The sequence below is a fragment of the Diabrotica undecimpunctata genome, chromosome 2, assembly GCF_040954645.1.
Source record: "Diabrotica undecimpunctata isolate CICGRU chromosome 2, icDiaUnde3, whole genome shotgun sequence".
NCBI lineage: Eukaryota > Metazoa > Arthropoda > Insecta > Coleoptera > Chrysomelidae > Diabrotica > Diabrotica undecimpunctata.
The window spans coordinates 167,508,882-167,529,383 of NC_092804.1; the positions used below are offsets into that span (position 1 = coordinate 167,508,882).

At 33.9% G+C, this 20,502-nt stretch overlaps 2 protein-coding genes across 5 annotated transcripts in view; one reads left to right on the forward strand and one right to left on the reverse strand.

Moving 5' to 3' along the window:
- Positions 1–6,458: 6,458 nt before the first annotated feature.
- Positions 6,459–7,136, forward strand: LOC140433987 (uncharacterized). Its single transcript, XM_072521956.1, has one exon. It carries the CDS (start codon positions 6,459–6,461, stop codon positions 7,134–7,136), a length of 678 nt encoding a protein of 225 aa, XP_072378057.1.
- Positions 7,137–11,022: 3,886 nt separating this feature from the next.
- The window catches only part of LOC140435172 (uncharacterized), a 405,909-nt gene continuing 396,429 nt past the window's right edge, over positions 11,023–20,502 (reverse strand). For all 4 annotated transcript variants that reach the window (XM_072523926.1, XM_072523928.1, XM_072523925.1 and 1 more), the window contains one exon: positions 11,023–20,161. In XM_072523926.1, the coding sequence (XP_072380027.1) occupies positions 19,919–20,161 (243 nt within the window). In that variant the 3' untranslated portion in view covers positions 11,023–19,918. The remainder of the gene's footprint in view (positions 20,162–20,502) is intronic.

Genomic DNA, 20,502 nt, shown 5'->3' on the forward strand with positions numbered 1-20,502 from the left:
CATTTTGTGTGCCTGAGGATGTCCTAATGACTCAATATGCAGATGATGTTGCTCTCTATTGTTCCAGCTACAGCTGGGTGGAAGTGGTGAAAAAATTAAATGACATAGTAGAGAATATATCTGGAAACCTTCATGACACATGAATGTGTTTGTCATCTAGCAAAAGTCAAGCGATTTTTTTTTGATAGAAATAGAAATAACACTCCGAACACACAAATATTGGTAAATAACCTCTTGCTAGATTGGAAACAGGAATTTTCTCATCTAGGAGTTGAGAGTTGATTTTAGATAGTTCCTTTTCTTGGAAAAGCCAAATCGAAAAGATGTCTTTAAGGGCTTCCAGTGTAGTCAGTTTTATTCGGTGCCTGTGTCGAAAATGGTGGGAAGCACATCCTGCTACTATACTCATTTTATATAAGGCCTATATTAGACCACACCTTGACTATGGATCGATTTTTCTTGAAGGTTGTGCCAGTTCCTTACATACAAAACTAGATAAAGTTCAATATAGAGCTCTCAGAGTGGTCGGAGGATTTATGAGGTCTTCTCCAGTTCATATTATTTTATCGGAGTGCGGAGAAACACCGTTAGATCTTAGAAGGATTTGGCTAGCACCTAAATTTATATTAAAGGTGGTAACATATGACAACCCAATTGCTCAATTGAGCAATTTCATAAAGTATTTCTGAATTACTTTAGTTTCTGGAGAAGAAAATACTTCCCACCAATACTGGCTGCCTTCCAGAATATGTTACATGAGTTTCATGAGGTGGCACAACTCCTTATTTCCTTCTTCACTCCGTCACTCCTTTCCGCTTAATTCTCAGATTTCTCCTATGGTTTATGAAACTCTCAACCTAGAAAGATGAACAAGGTAACGTAAGCATTGGTATATACCTTAATGAAAGCACCGAATTAACAACAAGATTACCACCTGCTAATTCAATTTGTTCAGAATAATTATTTGCGATAAAAAAGCCACTAGATTTAATTCAACAGAATGATTTTGAAAAAAAGCCTTATTTGTAGTGATTCAAAAAGTGCTCTGGGGAAAATTATAAGACCAAGTTATAAGGTTGCAGCAGACATACAAACTTTTCAATTAAAACAAAAACTTAGTCAACTTTATGAACAAAATAAAGAAATTAAATTCGCATGGATTCCAAGTCACACCGGAATCGTGGGGAATGATAGAGATGATATTCTTGCTAATCTTGGAAGAAAGCTACCTGTTACTGGAGAACCAAAGGCTTCCTTTAAAGATTTCCAAACTAAATATAAAGAAAACCTATGGATCAGTCGGAAAAATCGATTCCAACAAATAGGACAGGTAAAAGGAATTACATATTATACAAATGTTACTGTTCCATATAAAAAGGCCTGCTTTACTATGTTTCCCAACCTGGGGAGGGGTATAATTGCACAAACGTGTCGTATGAGAAGTGGACATTGCAATGTTCCGGTTTATTTATTTAGATTGAAAGTGATCAATACAAATCTGTGTTCCTGTGGCAGTTTAGGCACCTTACTTTTGTTGGAATGTACTAAATATCAAAGGGAGTGTCAGTTACTTAGAAATGAATTACAAGGTGATCCAACATTTACTGATGTGTTACAAAAATTTTAACTCAAAGACATTACTTGCAGTGCAAAAGTTTTTAGCGTCAACAAGGTCACAAGTGTAGTTTGTTAATGTACATTATAAGGTTTAATCTGCTTGCTTGGATTGCATGTGCTTAATGCGGTTTGGTGCAGTAGTATAGGACTAGAATGATAGAACTTTATAACTTATGTGAAAGAACTTTTAAACATTTGATTATTAGTTTGGTTTTTCTCCTTTAACTATATTGTTGCAGGTTCAGGAGCTATGAGCTTAAGCCGAGATGTACCTTAGGTTCGTCTTGAATAATCAGTATAAATATATAGATCCTGGCCGGATAGCCCTGGTAGCTAAGGCCAAGCAAATGAATGGAAGGAATGGAAACATTATTTAAGTTTTAAAAGAATTTGTGGTACTGAAAAAGTTGCATTTTTAACCATTATTATGTAAGATAGTCCAAGAAAGGATCTAATAAAACATTATTTGAATAAATAATGGTTTTAGGTCAGTTAAATTAAAAATTGTCTCAGTTAAACCAGTATAATATTGAACTTTTGATGGTTAAAGGATGGCAATGTACGTGACAAGTACCAAGTACCCCACTAGCAATCAATTACCTACCAACCTACCAAAATAATTCGTGGAATTGGCTACATGCCATTTCTGGAACTTCCGAGATCCCATATATTTTTATAAATAAACCTTTACAACGTCACAAAATAGGTTAGATTTAGGTTTAATTTACAATATAATCTTATATTGCAATAGGCTTCCACTCTGTATATCGAAACAACTTAATGTATCATTTGTAGCCTACTTAATAAGCAACTCTCTAACAAAAAGTAATGAAAACATGTTAGGATGTTTCGAAAGAAACGTACTAAGGCGAAACTATGGAGCAGTGAATGACAACGGAGTGTGGAGGAGACGATACAACTTCGAACTTTATAGAATATTTCAGAGACCTGATATCGTAAAACATGCCAAGATAGGACGTCTAAGGTAGATAGGGCATATACAGGGTGAGTCATAACTATTGAGACATAGACTAAGGACAGGTTATTTGGACCAAAATATAGCTATTGGGCCAAATATGCCTTAATAAAATCTTGCTGAGAAAAAAGATACAGGGTGGTAAAGTTAATTTTTGTTTTTCGTTTTTTGCTAATAGTTTCCCTGTATATTTATAAATTGCTATCAAAATTGGCACAGAGGCATAATCTTAGACAAGAAATAGTATTTTATTTACAATTTTACGTTTTGTCATAAAGGACGCCACGAGGATTATTCCTAATTATCAAATTGACTCTAAACTTTTTCTGATGAAACTTTTGAGTAATTTTTATTAGAAAATATGACGTAAACATCATTTTTACGTAAAATTTGTACTCTTGTTTAAACATGATAATTTCAACCGTTTTCGATAAAAACGCAGTCGAACTGCTTAGAGTCTTAAAAAAAGATTTCAAATATTATTTCATTTATGAAAAGTATGCTTTGGACTGTCAGATAATTGTTGTTGGTAAATGTCATTTGTTCAGTGTAAATTATTTTTGATGTGACAATGTAGTGTAATGTTGCATTTTTTAAAAGTAATCATTACTTTTTTTGATTGAAATGCCTCGTCACAATCATTTTACTAATGAAGAAATGCGAGATATGATTTGCGTATACGCACAAGAAAATTTTTGCGGTCGCTCGGCAGCCAGAAGGTATGGAATATTATACGATGCAACTAAATCACGGGTGAAACTGGGTCATTTCACACTTAAAATCGGGGTGGTTGACCGAAACAAATCACACCTAATCAAGAAGATGAACTTTTGGTTCGAGTAGATGAAAATCCTGAAATAAGTTAACGACATCTATCAGCAGCAACAGGAGTAAGTCAGTCGTCTATAACGATAAAGATAACATAATATAAGGCCCTAACTACTAGGGCCTTATGTTCTTCCTCCGAATTTAAATGGAGATTCCTATTTATTCTTTTTGGAAAATACTCTTAGTGATATTTTAGATGATCTGTCACTGGATGTAAGAAGAAAAATGTGGTTTATGCAGGATGGAGCGCCACCTCATTTTTCATTAGCTGTTAGAAATCATCTTAATGACGTATTTCCTCAACGATGGATTGGCAGAGGCAGTGATTTTCAATGGCCACCAAGAAGTCCTGAGTACAACCCGCTAGATTTTTATTTTTGGGGACATATGAAGTCCTTAGTTTATGCCAATGAAATTAATACACGAGACGAACTTTGGAGATACATTCAAAATGCAGCTAATCTTATAAGGGGACAGAATAATATTTTTTTTAACGTCCGAAAATCCTTTATAAAAAGAATTAGAAAAGGCATATAAATCGGAGGAGACCATGTAGAACATTTAGTTTGAGTTTTTGTGAGTTCTTTTAAGTTAAAGTGTGTTTAGTTTTGATTTATCGTCAAAACGGAAACCTTACGTTAGTTGCAACTTTGTTTATTAGTTTGGTATTTGATAGTGGAATTGTAAATAAAATACTATTTCTTGTCTAAGATTATGCCTCTGTGCCAATTTTGATAGCAATTTATAAATATACAGGGGAAACTATTAGCAAAAAACGAAAAACAAAAATTAACTTTAACACCCTGTATCTTTTTTCTCAGCAACATTTTATTAAGGCATATTTGGCCCAAAATCTGTCCTTAGTCTATGTCCCAATAGTTATGACTCACCCTGTGTAATGCGGATGGAACAAAATGACCCATCTAGAAAGACGCTCCTTGATAGATTCATTGGTCAGAGAAGAAGAGGAAGGACCAGAACAAGGTACATACCTTGATAACATCGATAAAAGATATGAGAAATATGGGAATACGTGCTTGGCAGAAGAAGGCGAAATTCTTGAGGAGGCTAGAACCCACGCAAGATTGTAAAGCCAGAATGATGATGATGAATAAGCAACTTCACATATTTATAAATATATATTTTTAAAACCCATTTGGTAAAAAGACGGGACGCCTTTGCTTTTTTAAATTATTTCAGAACCATCATTAAGTTACCAAAAAATCTAAAAAAACGTTGATTTTATTATCTTTTTTTTTGGAATTAAATTAAATAAATTTTAACATCATATTAAATACATTTTCTTTTTGTTACAAATTAAAGTAATTATTGATTTTGTTGTATTAAACTTGTCAAATAAATTTAAAAACCAGATTAGACAATTTTTGGTCAAGGTTAAGTTGATGTCCGATGTTTGTTAATAATAAAGATAATAATTTAAACGTTGGTGTTCGTTTTAATTAATTTCTGGAAAATGTTGCGTAATGAAATTTTTTACTCTTTTATTAAAAAAACCAGCAAATCTAAATTGTACAAAATGAATTCCTTAATTTTTGACCTGAAATTGCAATGAGTCGTTGCTCCCGTTTTGGTTAATTTTCTAACTTAACATTCTCAATTAAAACCTTTTTACGATACAGAACACGACAAGCACAACAGACATAAAACCACTATAAACGAATCAGAAATAAAACGAATACTTTATTCAGACAAGTAAAAAGGAAACAAAAGGCACGGAATAAAAGACACAAAAACACATACAATACTATGTATCGGTAAAGATAGCGGAAAAAAGAATTTGAAGTAGCCTTTACAGTTGACAATAAGATGAAACATGCCATAAGGTAGGTGACTCAAATAACGCCATGGCCCTAATAAGTACAATAGCCTTTATTTCTAAAAGAACTCACACTGGACAGATGAGCGCAGCACCAGTCAATCGGCTGTAGTTGAGGCACAGAATAAATAACAATGACAATCAGAATGCCCACTCTCGAATTGAGAAATTTGTGACAAGCTACGACAGAACTGTAATTTAAATTTTTAGAGATTAATAATTTAGTACATTTGAAATCTATTTTTCAACTAAAAGTACGAATAAAATAGTGCATATGTCTGTAGTTGCCGTAAATAAATTAAACCAGGTTAATTTGTCTATGCACACCAGATAAAATGTCACTGAACAGCACTGGTTCCGACTAAAACATGGCTGATTCCGTCTGCGCGAACGAGATGCGCGTATTTATTTTTTCATGCAGAGTGGGCATTCTGATTGTTGATTATTTTGTGGTTGGGGATAAATTTATAATAGTTTCAAGTTTCTAAGTCATATGCGCCACCGTCAGTCACACGTTGCATCAGATCAAGATTGAAGGTTATAATTTCAGGTAAGTTTTAATTTGTCCATCAAAACTGCTAAGTGGTATACATTTTTGACTTTAGCGCTAATTGTGTTATAAGATCATAGCACGAGTCTTTGAAACACATAAAGTATGTAGTGGTTATTGTAACAGATTCGATTGGTAAACAAGGGTGCCCTAATAATGTCAGTGCCTGCTCTGGCCTTATTAGGGAAATGGCTTAATACAGATTTTATTCTCTTAATTTACTTTTAAATGTTGTGATTATATAGAACTATCCCTCTATTTATAAACGAAAGCTTATTACTACGTATGTTGAATTGCACTGAACTAACAATTTTTGTTTTAGACAAGATGGAGCCGAATGAAGTTAAGAAAAATCGAGCTGAATGGACCGAAGAGTAAATTGAGCAGGCCTTGAATGTTGTTGGAAATGGAATGTCTGTCAAGCAGGCTTCACACGAATTCCGAATACCTAGGAGGATCTTACGAAATCATTGGACAACAGGTATATCGACTAGAAAATTATGTCGAAATTTTATTATTTTTTTCGAGAAACTGAACTTTGCTCAAGAAACTTTCTTCTTGCTGACGTTGGAATGCCTATTACTAACAAGATAATTGGAAGAAGTGTAGTTTCTTTCTGCGAGGAAAATATTTCACATACTTTTAACCCAATGAAACAAAAAGCTGGGCGTAAGTGGTTGAGACTATTTTTGGGTCGCCACCCTGAAGTGACTAGGCGTAAAACACAAAATTTAAATCCAGCAAGAGCAAGTAAACTTAACAAAGTGATTGTCACTGATTACTTTGAGAAGTTGAAGGTACTCATGGAGGAATTGGATGTTGCCGGAAAGCCTCAGAATATTTACAACATCGATGAAATAGGCTGTCGTTTGACACTGCATCACCAACAGGAAGTTTTTGCCAAAAAAGGGACAAAGAGAGTGCATATAGTAGCACCAGATCATGCCAAAAACGTGACAATCGTGTCGTGTGCCAACGCTAGTGGTCAGTACGTACCACCAATGATATTATTTAAGGGTCAGAGGCTCAAACCAGACTGGGAAGAAAATCTTTCACCTGGAACCAAGGTAGTTATGACACCTAAAGGAAGTATGACACACGATATTTTTGTGAAGTGGATCGAACATTTTCAACAGTTTCGAGTTACTTTGTTGATTTTTGATGGTGTAAAGTCTCATTTAAATGCAAACATCGTTAAAGCTGCTGAAAAGTACGACATTACTCTGTTTTGTCTGCCAAGCCATACAACCCACGAACTACAGCCTATGGATAAGTCTGTTTTTAAATCTTTCGAATCGTTTTGGGATGATGAGGTTCTTCGTTTTTGATGAATTGTTCTGAACGCTCGATAAGATGCACAGCCTTTGGACGAATATTTTCTGAAGTTTGGGCTAAGGCTATGATACCAGGAAATATTATCTCTGGATTCAAAACTACGAGAATTTACCCTTTTAATCCATCAGTGATTCCAGAGAGCGTTTATACACCTTCATGCCTAACCGAGCTTAAAAATGATGAAAATGAGCAAGACTCAAACATTTTCACAAATCAGAAAGTGAAGAAAGTATTTCTGCAGAACCGATGAATCAATCTTCAGCTAAAAAAATCAAAAGCTTACTTCCTAAACCTTCTTCTAAATACCAAGATGTTAGCTCTGAAAGTGATGATTCTTCAAATTACTCGATTCATGACACATCAGACAATGAAGATTTGGGACCTGTACCAACTGTTACCTTTGAAGACACCACATCTAAGCTAAACACGTTCTTCACAGAAATGTTGTCCACTTCCAAGATTAAAACTAAAAGGATTCAAAGAAAAAAATCCAATAATTCACGAGCAAAAACGCTAGTGATTAACTTGTTTGATGTTCCTTTTGATAAAGGCGACGATGCACCGAAAACTATTAAAAAGAAAAATTAATAACACAAACGCCTCCAAATGAAAATGAAAAATGAATCTTTAAGGAGTGAAATTGTTGATCCGTAACTACCGTCTACAAGCAGTACAATAATTAAGAGGCCATTAACAAAGTCATCACAGCGAGGTCTGTCCCATAAGGAATCATTGTACTACTTCGTTTGTGACAAGGACCAGATAAGAGATATGAGGATGTGCTTAGCCTGTGAACGGTATGATGTGACTTACACAATCCGACAGAGACGCATTTATCTGCTCAAAATGTACTTTTTAAAAAATATTCATTTTGTAAATAAATAATTCAAAATTATATTGTTTCATTTTTCAACACATTACGTAAAATAAATTTGACTTTCATTTGCAGTTAGTTGTAATTATTATTTTTAACACGAATGAACACAAAATGGTTTATTTTTATTGGCCTTATTTGGAACACCTGGTCCTAATAAGGCTAATTTGCAAAAAACGAAATAGGGACGAAATAGGGATGTCGTTTGTTGACATTGTAAATTTTATAGGGAATTTTAAAAGACCCCTAGTTGAAGGGCAAGAAAGCTCATTATTTTTAAAATTTGATGAAATTTATAACAGTTTTAAACTCTAATTTATTCAAGTTTTTTACATTTATCCCTATTTTATTGGTTATTTATTTCGACATAAAGTATTTTGTCCTTTATTAAAGGATCCTGTAATAAAGGTCACTGTCATCTTATGGTTTCAATAACTCTCTATTATTAAACGGCTCGGTAAACGTCTTACGATAACAGTTCTTATTCACCATGGTAATTTTTTGCAAGCCAATTTGTGTAGAAAGAATAAAGCTTATTCATGTTAAGTCCAGTAGATAACTATTTTTGTTGAGGCTATAGTGACTGTGAAAAGACTCATGTTCGAGTTTATTTGGTGAGTCATCCTTTCCCTTTGATCTGTAGTAGAGTGCGCTGCTGTTGGTTTTATCAAGTACGATTCTAACCCACTTTTCAAAGAGTACATGAATGATCTAGCGATATACTTGCCTAATGTAATCAACGGACACAGGGTATGCAATGCGGCGTAAAGTATGGCTTGGACGGCCCTTTGTAACAGACCTTTTTATATCTTTACTAGTTAATAACTTGGATAGGTAAGCATTCTGTAAGTCATAATTGTCCATTTTCGAGAATAATTCGAAGGTATGGTTTGCTTTATGCCAATTACACATATTTCTAGATGGTGAGGATTTAAGTTTGGAATAGGAATTATTACTAAGTGTTGGCTAAGTAATGATTTTGAAATTGAGGTTAGCAATTATAGGAGTGATACAGTGAAAAATGTAATGGTGTTTCTTGAATGTGAAAACTTAAACACAATGTCTGATTTCTGTGAAAATATTTATTAATCAAAAAGGTTATGAGAGTACACAACAATATAATTACAAATGTATGATCTTATTTTAGTATAGAAAAGACTTAATACAATACGAATTTTACAGACTTCGATTACAATATTGTCAAAATATACAGAATAATAAAAAACTCGATCATATGTAAAATAATACGATTGGCCTTTAAATATTACGTTAAATTTGGATTATTTTATTATGCAATAGCGTCAAATTTTACATAAAGATGTGCGTTATTTACAAATAATGTTCTATTTATTATTCTATATATTTATGAAAACTTTTTAGAGACAAGTTTTTCGAAATTAACAATTTTGACAATTTGGCCATGAAAACGAAGAAAATGTTGACATTCCCACAAGTCATCATTTCTGAAATTAGAAATTCTTACAAGAATTTAAGTACTAGGTACAAAAATTAGTAAAAACCCTTAAACACGAAAAAAATCATGACAATATAATATGCGAGAATAGTACCAAATGAGCGTAGGATTCCAAAAATGAAATTTGGAAAGGTAAATTTACACACACATATGAAATTACATGAGCTGAAATTATATGTATGTGTAATTATTATATGTAAATTACAAATACTTATACAGAGGCGCTGGTGTGCAAGCCAACATCCGTTTAGTATTCCATCTTACTAAGAATACCTTAAAAAAAGGATCAGACGAAAAAATTTCACATCATTTCCAGATGATTAAAATATCTAAATATAAGGTTGAATGCTCGAATAAATGAACTTTGATCAGATAAAAGGCATATATCGAGCACAGTTTAATTAAATCTTGCCCAAGTACTTTCGATCCCTAGATCATCTTCAGGGGCATTTCGTCAATTGTGGCCTATCCGGCAAGAACAAGATGTCATAAACATATAAATGTACATTACACTACAATACAAATGGACAAACAAACACTTTAAAATAATTTAAGGAAGGCTACATTACTTGAAGAAGCCGGAGATTCTGTCTCCGGCTTCTTCAAGTAATGTAGCCTTCCTTAAATTATTTTAAAGTGTTTGTTTGTCCATTTGTATTGTAGTGTAATGTACATTTATATGTTTATGACATCTTGTTCTTGCCGGATAGGCCACAATTGACGAAATGCCCCTGAAGATGATCTAGGGATCGAAAGTACTTGGGCAAGATTTAATTAAACTGTGCTCGATATATGCCTTTTATCTGATCAAAGATTAAAATATCAACATGAGAATATACCTGAGAGATTATAAATTTAGGACATTTAACATTTAGGAATTCAAACAAAACATCAATTGAGAATATGAATTCAAAAAAGTGGAAAAAAGCCGTGTAATAGTGATAGCGATAATTGTTCGCAATATATGAACAAACACGACAAATATTCTGGAAGGGAAAGAAAGATATTCCTTTTGATTAGATTTGAAAAAATGTGTAATGTTAAATGGAGGCGCCCAACGTGGGGCGCAGAAAAAAGATTCAATATTGCCCATCGACTATTTTCTTATTAATAAATCTCTAGACAACTAAAAGTAAAGTTTGAGTGAATTAAGGTAGGGATCCGTCAAGTGAGTTTCGCGCATATATTAGATCTGCCAAAAAATTTTCATTTTGATGCCAATTTGTTAAAACTAAAATTTCGATAACCTTCAAAGACAACTCTAAAAACTATTTTAAATATGTTAATATCATACAAATAAATTAAAATTTGAAAGTGTGAAAAATCTCAGAAATAATAACTTAATAATGTCAGTGCCGTGAGGATCACAAAGACTAGAAATGTTCAGCGACTCAAAAATCTATTGAGCGCTCTCAATTCCGAAAAATTACAAGGCACCTCTTTTATTTACACTTTGGGTATAATATATACAAGTTACAACATAAATACATAGCCTAATCACAGATAATATTAGAAGATAAAATAAAGTTAAAATATTTTTAAGGTTTTTAGAAATTTTATATCATATCGGTTCATTATAATGGCGCAATGTGATGAACAAACACAACTTCTTATTCTCTAGTCTCAATAATGCGTTCACTTAGTTCATTATGAAGGTCTTATAAATATGTGAAATAAAGTTTTTCAACATTTACTACTTTAGATCTTATTAAAAACATTGTAGAAATACTTTTTTGTTGCTAGTAGTAATTAATAAAGATTACAGACCAAAGATATTGTTAATTTTGTAATTAAGCGATGAATTCGACCGGTACTTAATGGAAATTAATTTTATCTAACAAAAAAACTCCACCTCGCTGGATTGCCCACACCTTTCGTTAAACTAATCAATTCCTATCTCTCGCGTCGGACGATCAAGATCAAAGTAGGCGAAACCTTATCCACGCCCTTCACTCCACAAGCTGGAGTGCCCCAGGACTCAATTCTTGCTCCAATATTATACACAGTCTACAATAGTGACATCCCCCGTCCACAGCATAGATCGGAGACCCCTCTGCTGTATGCTGATGACACTGCTCTCCTCACGTCGGGATCACACAGAGAGCGTGGACAATTGTCTGTATTCGAAAGAGCGCAAAAATATCTAGACAGGGTTACCATAAACCCCTCCAAAACACAACTAATTTTATTTAAAAATCTTCAAATTTTCGCGATATCTGGGGTCGAATAGCTCTGTTAAGAGAGGACCTTATTCTCAAAAACTCGGTTTTATATTTGGGAGTCCATTTTACAAGGACTCTCAACTGGAAAACCGACATTCAAGATACCCTTGACAGGGTGAGAAGGAGGTTTAAAATCCTGGCAGTGCTAGCCGGCAAACTGGGCAAGACGTCGTCTAAAACTTTATTGCACACCTACAAAACTTACATTAGACCTATCATCGAATACAAGGCATGCATCTACGCCTCTCTTAAGACCTACGAAATCAATGCCATCATGGCTACCGAAAGAAAAATCCTCAGATTCTGCATGAGCCGGAGCAGGATATACCTATCAGCACACATACACACACTGGCAAACATAACACCTATTAAGGACAGAATCTCATCCCTCAGCAGGAGGTATGTCCTTCAAACCATTACAGACTCGAATAACCGAGCAAAGCGAATATTAAAGACACCTTGCAATCGCCGAGGGCAAATGCTCACCAGGCTTCCACCAGGTTCCGTTCCCTCCAGCTAAACTTCTCCATAACACTGGACATGGACTCCCTGATGAGTATTTTGAAATTTTAGAATCAACTCCCATCAAATATCGCAGCTAACTACTGTACGCCATACAAGCTGATCAAGAGCCGTTCCTATTGTATGGCTGAAGTACCTCCTTAGATCTGTTTGGCAAAAATCACCCAAATTCCTCTTGTGCGCTTCTAACACATCGCCCACACAAACACGCCACCTTCTGAACGCCAGCTCCTTAGTAGTCCACTACTTCTCCACACAAAACATCAGTCATCACGTTTTGTCACACCACCACTACTCCACAAAAAAAGGAGTACCCCTTCCTTGAAGAAGCGTAAAGCAACAAGGTTAAAACTCTGGAACTAGAATAAAACACTCAAGTGATATATTTTGGGATAACTTTATAGTCTTCAACAGAATAAATTGAGGATGGGAGAACCAAGTTTGTGGAGAAGCGCGTACGTAGAATATATTTTTTTATTGAAAGACTTTTTGTGTTCTGCTATACGTTTGTTAAAAGTTCTATCAGTTTGACCGATCTAAGTAAGTATTTGGGCAGTCGCCACATTTAAGTTTGTATACACCAAAAGAAAAAAGCACACAGTGGTGTGTACAAACTAAAATGTGGCGACTGCCCAAAAACTTACCTCGGTCAAATTGGTAGAACTTTTAACAGACGTATAGCAAAACACAATGGGAATTTTCAATACTAGCTTGACATTTGTCATAATGCCAGTCGATTTTTGGCAACTTGCCGACAAAACTATGTGGATAAATAGAGATGTTTCTTATTCCAGATTTTTCTCTTAAGCGTTTACGTACAAATTAATGCGTTTGAGTAAGAATAGTCCAATTATTGGTGACAGCTTTTTGATAACAAAAAATAGAGACACAATAAATAAGTACAGAGAAAAATCATAATACGAGATTTGGCAGATCTATAAACGAAGGCAGTGTTTACATATTCAAATAGACAGATAATTGCAGTAAATTGGTTTCCAAGAAACTGAAATTGCAATTGTAAAAAACAGTAACAATGGGATAGTTCTTTTTGGGTACGCCACGTGAATACTAAGAGATGCTGATAAAAAATGTTAATAATATAACAACGGAAACATATTGGGGAAGCAATAACAATGAAAAACAGAAATAAAGAGATGATGAAACTACATTGTGAACCAAATATCGCGCGAGCTACAACGATGTTGAAAAGAGAATGAATAAGACCGATTGGAAAACTCAGAAATTGAAAACATGCGAAAATAACGTAAAAAGTTTTGGACCTATATATTTAAATTCTGGATATATAATAACTCGATAAATGCTCATGGAAAATAAAATCGATCCGAATTATTAACGCATAAATAAGAATACCTACTACAAACCGACAAGAAATCACACCAAATCTGAAAGATCACAACTCAAATAAGAACCTTCAAGGACAACACGGAATGAAAAAAGTAGTTGGTTAAATTATGGAAAAAGACGACCAGTGATACCCCCAAACAAGTGAAAATATGGGGTTATAATAAATTAAAATAAGTATATGGGGTATAATAAATTAAAATAAGTCATGTGATGTGGTAATACGGTTAAAAAACAGTTTTCCATCTGCATACTGCTTCACATAGCTAATTTTGTTTAGTAAATAGAGAGAATACTACTTTGTATATTATCTCTATATACTATTTCAGAGACTGTCTGATATGGTTGTCCTAGATTTCTGGAAACTGGTTGTCCCCACGTGATTTTTAATGTGTTACCTGAATCCGGCATCAGTTTTTCTATGTGTGTTGCATTTTTGGCTATATTATTATCCGGAGGACAGACAGACTACAAATTTCTATGTTTTTAGTTCAATCCAACTCTGTAGATCAGATAATCGACAAAATCAGTTTGCATGAATGAAACACAAATGATGAAATAAATTAAAATTACTGACAGATTTATATATTGGTATTGATGGAATATTGCCACGATATAATTTGTACCATAGATCAACAACTCATCCAATATTACCTACTATAGTCTTCAGTTTTTACGTCTAAAAACTTATTCATCACAACACCATTTTCGATAAACCGAAATAATATATGTAGCGATTTTAAACGTTTCAACCAGAGGACCACAATATAAACCTATTTATATTTTCCAGACAACGACCTAAAAATATTTTGCAATGTCAATGTAATTAAAATCCAGTTATAAACATTAGGGTCATCTGGTAAGCTTGGAAAATATTGGTTACACTTCAAGGAAAATGTTTAAATAAAACATTTACAAAACTGAATCGTCCTAAGCACCTACAACAAATATCGGTCAGTGTGTGCCTAGATATTATCGTTAGAATATAATTGATGTGCAGTGAATGAAATAACAAAGTATCAACTGTAATATTTATAGCACAGCAAACTTTATCTTGCTACTGAACAAACTTTAAAACAGAGGGCAACAATAATATCAACTTAAAAGTGAAACTGGAACAAAACCATAAAGTGGAGATATCCAGGAGTGGCTAGTATACCTGTTGAATACAAAGCACGTGGTGTTGTGTATCAAGGTATAAAAAATGCTTATTAAAAGCTTAAAACTTTTATTTGAAAGAAGATCTTTTCGGAATTGAATCATTCCATCATCAGTTTAATAAAAAGTTGTTAAAAACATTGTTTGGCCACAGAAAAACACTGGGAGGACATCAGTAACAAAAACAATCCTCATGGAATTTACAAAGGTAAATGCAATATACTGTTAACTTCGGTAATTAATAAAAACTAAAAATGAGGGCATCTTACATGACCCCCCGGAGCTGGTGAGATTTTGTCGACTTATTTTTAGTTTTTATTAATTACCGAAGTTAACAGTCTATTGCATTTACCTTTGTAAATTCCATGAGGATTGTTTTTGTTACTGATGTCCTCCCAGTGTTTTTCTGTGGCCAAACAATGTTTTTTAACAACTTTTTATTAAACTGATGATGGAATGATTCAATTCCGAAAAGATCTTCTTTAAAATAAAAGTTTTAAGCTTTTAATAAGCATCTTTTTATACCTTGATACACACGAACACCACGTGCTTAATAATATCAACCTTACAGAAGTTTATGAATCCAAATAAGTAGATCGCCTAGGCTGTTTTAGCCGCCATTCAAACATTTTCATCATTTAGAAGAGTTGTTTTTGTGTAAATGATAAATTCGGTATTAAAATTGCTCACATTTTAGGAATAAATGTGTGTTCTCTAGTTTTATCGGAATTAGAAGTATAACACCCTGACAAGAAGTATCCTGACATATGGGTCCGAAAACTGGACAATAAACAAGAGAAATAGAGGTAGAATAAGAGCAGTAGAAATGGAGTTCCTGAGGAGAAGCTGTAGACTTACAAAAAGAGACAGAATTGAAAACGCAGAGATTAAGCGGAGAATGGGAGTGCAATCAGACATAATCGACTATATAGAGGAGAAGAGACTATCCTGGTACGGCCACGTCAGAAGAGCGGACAGAGGACGCTGGATAAACAAAATCACAGAATGGAGCCCGATTGGAAGAAGAAAGAGAGGAAGACCCCGAAGGTCATTCAGAGATGAAATCGACGAGGCTATGGAGAAAAGAACCCTGCGAGATGGAGACTGGAATGACAGGGAAAATTGGAGAAAACGGTTGAGTGAAGGAAGACAGTGAAAACTGTGGAAATCCTTAGTAGTAGTAGTAGAAGTATAACAAATATCAGAATAGATTCAGCTAAACATTAAACCGCTGAATTGTACTACACAAATATTCATAACAATTAGATATCGAAAAGATTTTGTTAAGAACATTAAGAATATAACTCTCCAGAGAATCAGAATATACACTTCAGATTTTATAATAAGAGCTTTATGAATATTAGTTTTGTTGATTAAAAATGTAATAAACTATGGTCTAGATAAAAAGGGCCATAAATTTTTGACTTATTGGTCATAGCCTGAGACGATTTTGACTTATTTTTGCTTTCGACTAAGCAAGCTCTCAAATCATTCATGGGAATTTTAAGTATTTATTAAATTTAAATATTATCATGAATGAATTTGGCCAAGTTACTATAACGTTCATGTTGATAAGAAAAAGAGAATTGTGTGAGTTTTCATAAATTTCCATATAACCGTTAATGCTAAATCCAAATTTTTAATCAGCTCTTCTGTAATTGCCGCAATGAAAATGAAGTCAGACTTTAAGTGAGGATGAGCTGGATATATTTCAGAAATCAACAGTCAGGACAAAGAGTATATTGGAATGTAAAGAACATGAGAACCATCAATGCCTAAAGGTCGATTCACACACACCCGCGTGTGTGAATCGAAATGAAAAGTTCCTTTTAGTTTGAAACATACGTAAACATAAAAAACTTAACAATATAATTGGTGTCCAGGTGTGACGAATTATTTACTCTCATGGGACCTATTACAAACAAACTCCGGCCATTACAATTAGTTTCCCCAGTGTTCCTTAGAAAGATTCCAATATTCAACTGAAGGTGAGTGAAAACCTCAATACAAAGGTGATAAAATGCAGAAATCCAGGAACTATAGAGGAAATTCTGACCATCATACAAGAAACAGTGAGAAAAATAAAAGAACAACACCTGAAGAAAGATGCTGAAAAACGGAAATCGTGGATGAACGATGAAATACTTGAAAAAACAAAGAAAATCTCCAAGAATATAAAAGAATACATATCATCGTCAGAAGAACGATAAGAGAAGCCAAAGAGAAACAAAAAACAGAACAATGTCAAGAAATAGAGGAGTATCAGAATAGATATGATAACTTCAATGTCCATCGAAAGGTGAAGGAAATAATAGCTGAAAAGTTCCGAAAAAGCAGCAGCGGAAAAATAACATATGATGAAGACAATCTTGCCATAACCAAAGATAAGATAAAAAGAAAGTATGAGAAGAATACTCGGAGAAACTTTTCCACGACCTTAGAACAATACAAGAACCCACAATTGAAGAAAACTCACATCCCTAAATCCAATGGATGGAAAGGCACAGAGACTTGATGAAATTCCTGCAGAACTGCTGAAGCTATTAGATGATGAACAAATAAAAATAATAACTGAAATATTTAATGAAATATACAAGGCAGAAAAAATACCAGGACCAAAAGTTTGTGAAGACGATAGGACCATAAGTTATCTATAAAAGAATTTACCGGAAATGCGAGGAACAAATTGCGCCCAATCAGTTTGAATTTGTGAACGCCGTGGGTACTAGGGAAGCTCGTACGTTAGCGTGCAGGTATTGTTTCAGAAATGTAGAGATGTCAGCTGTGATGTTTCTGCATGCCTTATTGACTGCAAGAAGGCTCTCGATAGAGTCGGGCATGAACAAATGATGGAAGTGCTGAAAAGGACAGGGATTGACGGAAGAGACCTAAAATTAATAGCTAACCTGTATTGGAATCAATCAGCGGTGCTCCGAATAAATGGAGAATATACAGATCAGGTCAAAATCTTAAGGGGAGTGAGACAGGGGTGCATAATTTCACCACTGATGTTCAATCTGTACACGGAGCACATTTTTGAAGAGGCTCTAAAAGATGAAGGCATCTCAATAAATGGAGTCAAGCTCAATAACCTGCGGTATGCAGATGACAAAATAGTGTTTTCCAATACCATAGAGGGGCTAGGCTGCAAAACTTAATGAACAAAATAACGGAAACAAGTATGGACTGGATAAGAAAAACTCAGCTGAAAAAAGCAACAGCTAAAGAGGATCCCAGACAATTTCTAGACGGAATTCTTAGAGTTGGCAAGGATAAAATTTATATAAGTACATAAAAAAGTGTAAAAATTAACTCAAAATAACTTATTTTGGGCAGTTTTTTGTAAGATTCAGTTTTGTATGTTTTTTAAAACAAAATTAATAAAGAAATTATTACCTATAACAACAAAAATTATACCACAACTCAAGAAATTTTGATCTTTTATTTGATTTTCAAATAAACGAATTTAAGTACTCACTTGATGTAAATACAAAAGCTAATTTCTTAAATGGCAGTTTCAAAAAACGGTAAAAAACTATAAAACGTCCTTATTAAGCTCAAAAATGCTTCAAAATTGTTTATACGTCCACACCTAGTTGTCTAATTAGTAAAAAATGTGAAGATATTTTGTAAAATATATTTAAACTTTGTGTTGATTAATTAGGACTCTAAGAGGCATCGATACAACAATTACATACATATTTTACAAAATGTCTTTTCATAACACACTAATAACCGGTTTCTGAAAGCTCTGTTAAATCAACAGTCTATTAATGCATCTCTAACTTTCACTATTACTTTAACTTTTTTCTTATATTAATTAAATGTCCTTTAATAGCATTTAAGACTATGATAAACGCAAATGGTAACGCCTCAATCACGTTTGGACAAAATATTTCTTTCTTAATCCCTTGTTTCTTTCCAAAGGTTGGATTTTTGTTTTTTTTTTTTTGTAGACGGTGTTAGAAAAATGCCTTGCTACTATGTAAAGTCCTCTCTGAGAGCCTTAAGACTTTATTCTTGACCTTTGTGGAGAAATGTATACTCGGTCGTAGTCGCTAATTTTGCGAGGTGAGCACGACCGAACTCTGGGTCTCAGGGCATAATCCTCTGAGCATACAGGGCCTTTTCCGTTCCAGCCCCAGTCTTCCGAAGACTTCTGAATAAACAAAATAATTTCAAAGATAAAAATTGGTCATCAAATCCGCGATCAATATCAACAGCATAAGCAATAGGATACTAGCACGAAAGGGTTTCAGTACATGTTGAACTAAAGTCTTAACTCTAAAGAGACCCGATGGTAGGCGCAAAAGACTCTGAAAGCCACAATATTTCAGTTTACAACGTGGAAAAATCTACGATGCAAAATGATCCATTTATCTACATTCTACTATGCAACGTTGGTTCCACGGCCATTACACAATGTGTATTACATGACTGTGACACTTCGTTTGAGTACCGATCAGACGAACATGAGAGCTTCTTTTAATAGAAAAATGCATTGCTTGGCGTGGTTCGAAGAGTGAAAAAATGAGCAGCAAAAATATATTAAATAATACATAAACAGTAAAAATAAAAATTATTTTTATTGTGAATAATCAGTGAAGTCCAAAATACGTTAATTATTTAACGTGTTAAAAATGTTTAAAGTTGTTAAAGTTGCCGCTTCATTAGGTAAATGTGGAAATAACAAGTCTTTGACAAACCAGTCATACAGTTACAATAACCTAGAAATGTTTATTATGCAACGTCATCATTTATATCAATATAATGACGTGATTATATCAAATTTAGAATATTAAGTTTTACAAAAATATGGCAGACACTTTGCAATTTGGTTAAAAGTTTTTGAAGCCACTAAAATTTGATATGTTTTAAAAAATAAAAAAAAAGACAAAATATATCACCACTACAGTAACTACAAGAAATTTAGAAAAAACAAACTGTAAAGGGATGAGTTGCCCGACTATATATTTTAAAAGGTCTGGTGCTTTATTTGAAATGTGAATGCAATAATACCACTAACGTCACACTTTGGCTTTCCAACACTTCTTGTAGTACATAATATAACAGAACAAAATCACAACATTAAATAAAATCATTGGGCTTTGAATAATCAAAGCATCCACTCATAAGACATTCGACGAAAAACGTAAACAACGGTCAAAAAAGTCCTTTTTCTTTCTTCAGAGCGGTCTTCCTCCAAGGGGGAAGCTTTTCGAATTCCTCTTTGGTCATGGCGAGTAATTCTTGGAAATCTTCGGCGGACAAATATTTTTCAATATTCGTGGGATCGACGCCTTCGGGTAAAGGCCTCTGAAGAAGCTCCGTTAAAGGATAAGTGGTTCGAGACAACAGAGCTAATTCTTTTTCGATGGATAATATTTCGCCTTCAGTTTTACCCTCCTGTAACAAAAATAAATTGATAAATATTCCAGAATATCAGAAAATAACGTTTCAAATAAAATTCTGATACAAATAGGTGGAAAAAATTCTAATTATAAACGATCAAAGTACCAATACATTTTCCAAGTTTATAGACCGTGGTGTAGAATTATTTCTACTTGATTGACAGCAGTCAACATTGCCAACGGCGATGCGGTAAGCGTTGTAACTATCTACCGTTGACTCAGGAATACATAACTGAAAACTACAGCCCATCAACCCGGAAACTAATGGATATTGGATCCTACAAAACACTAATGACCGAGAAAACCTACACTCTGTGATCACTTTGAAATATACGA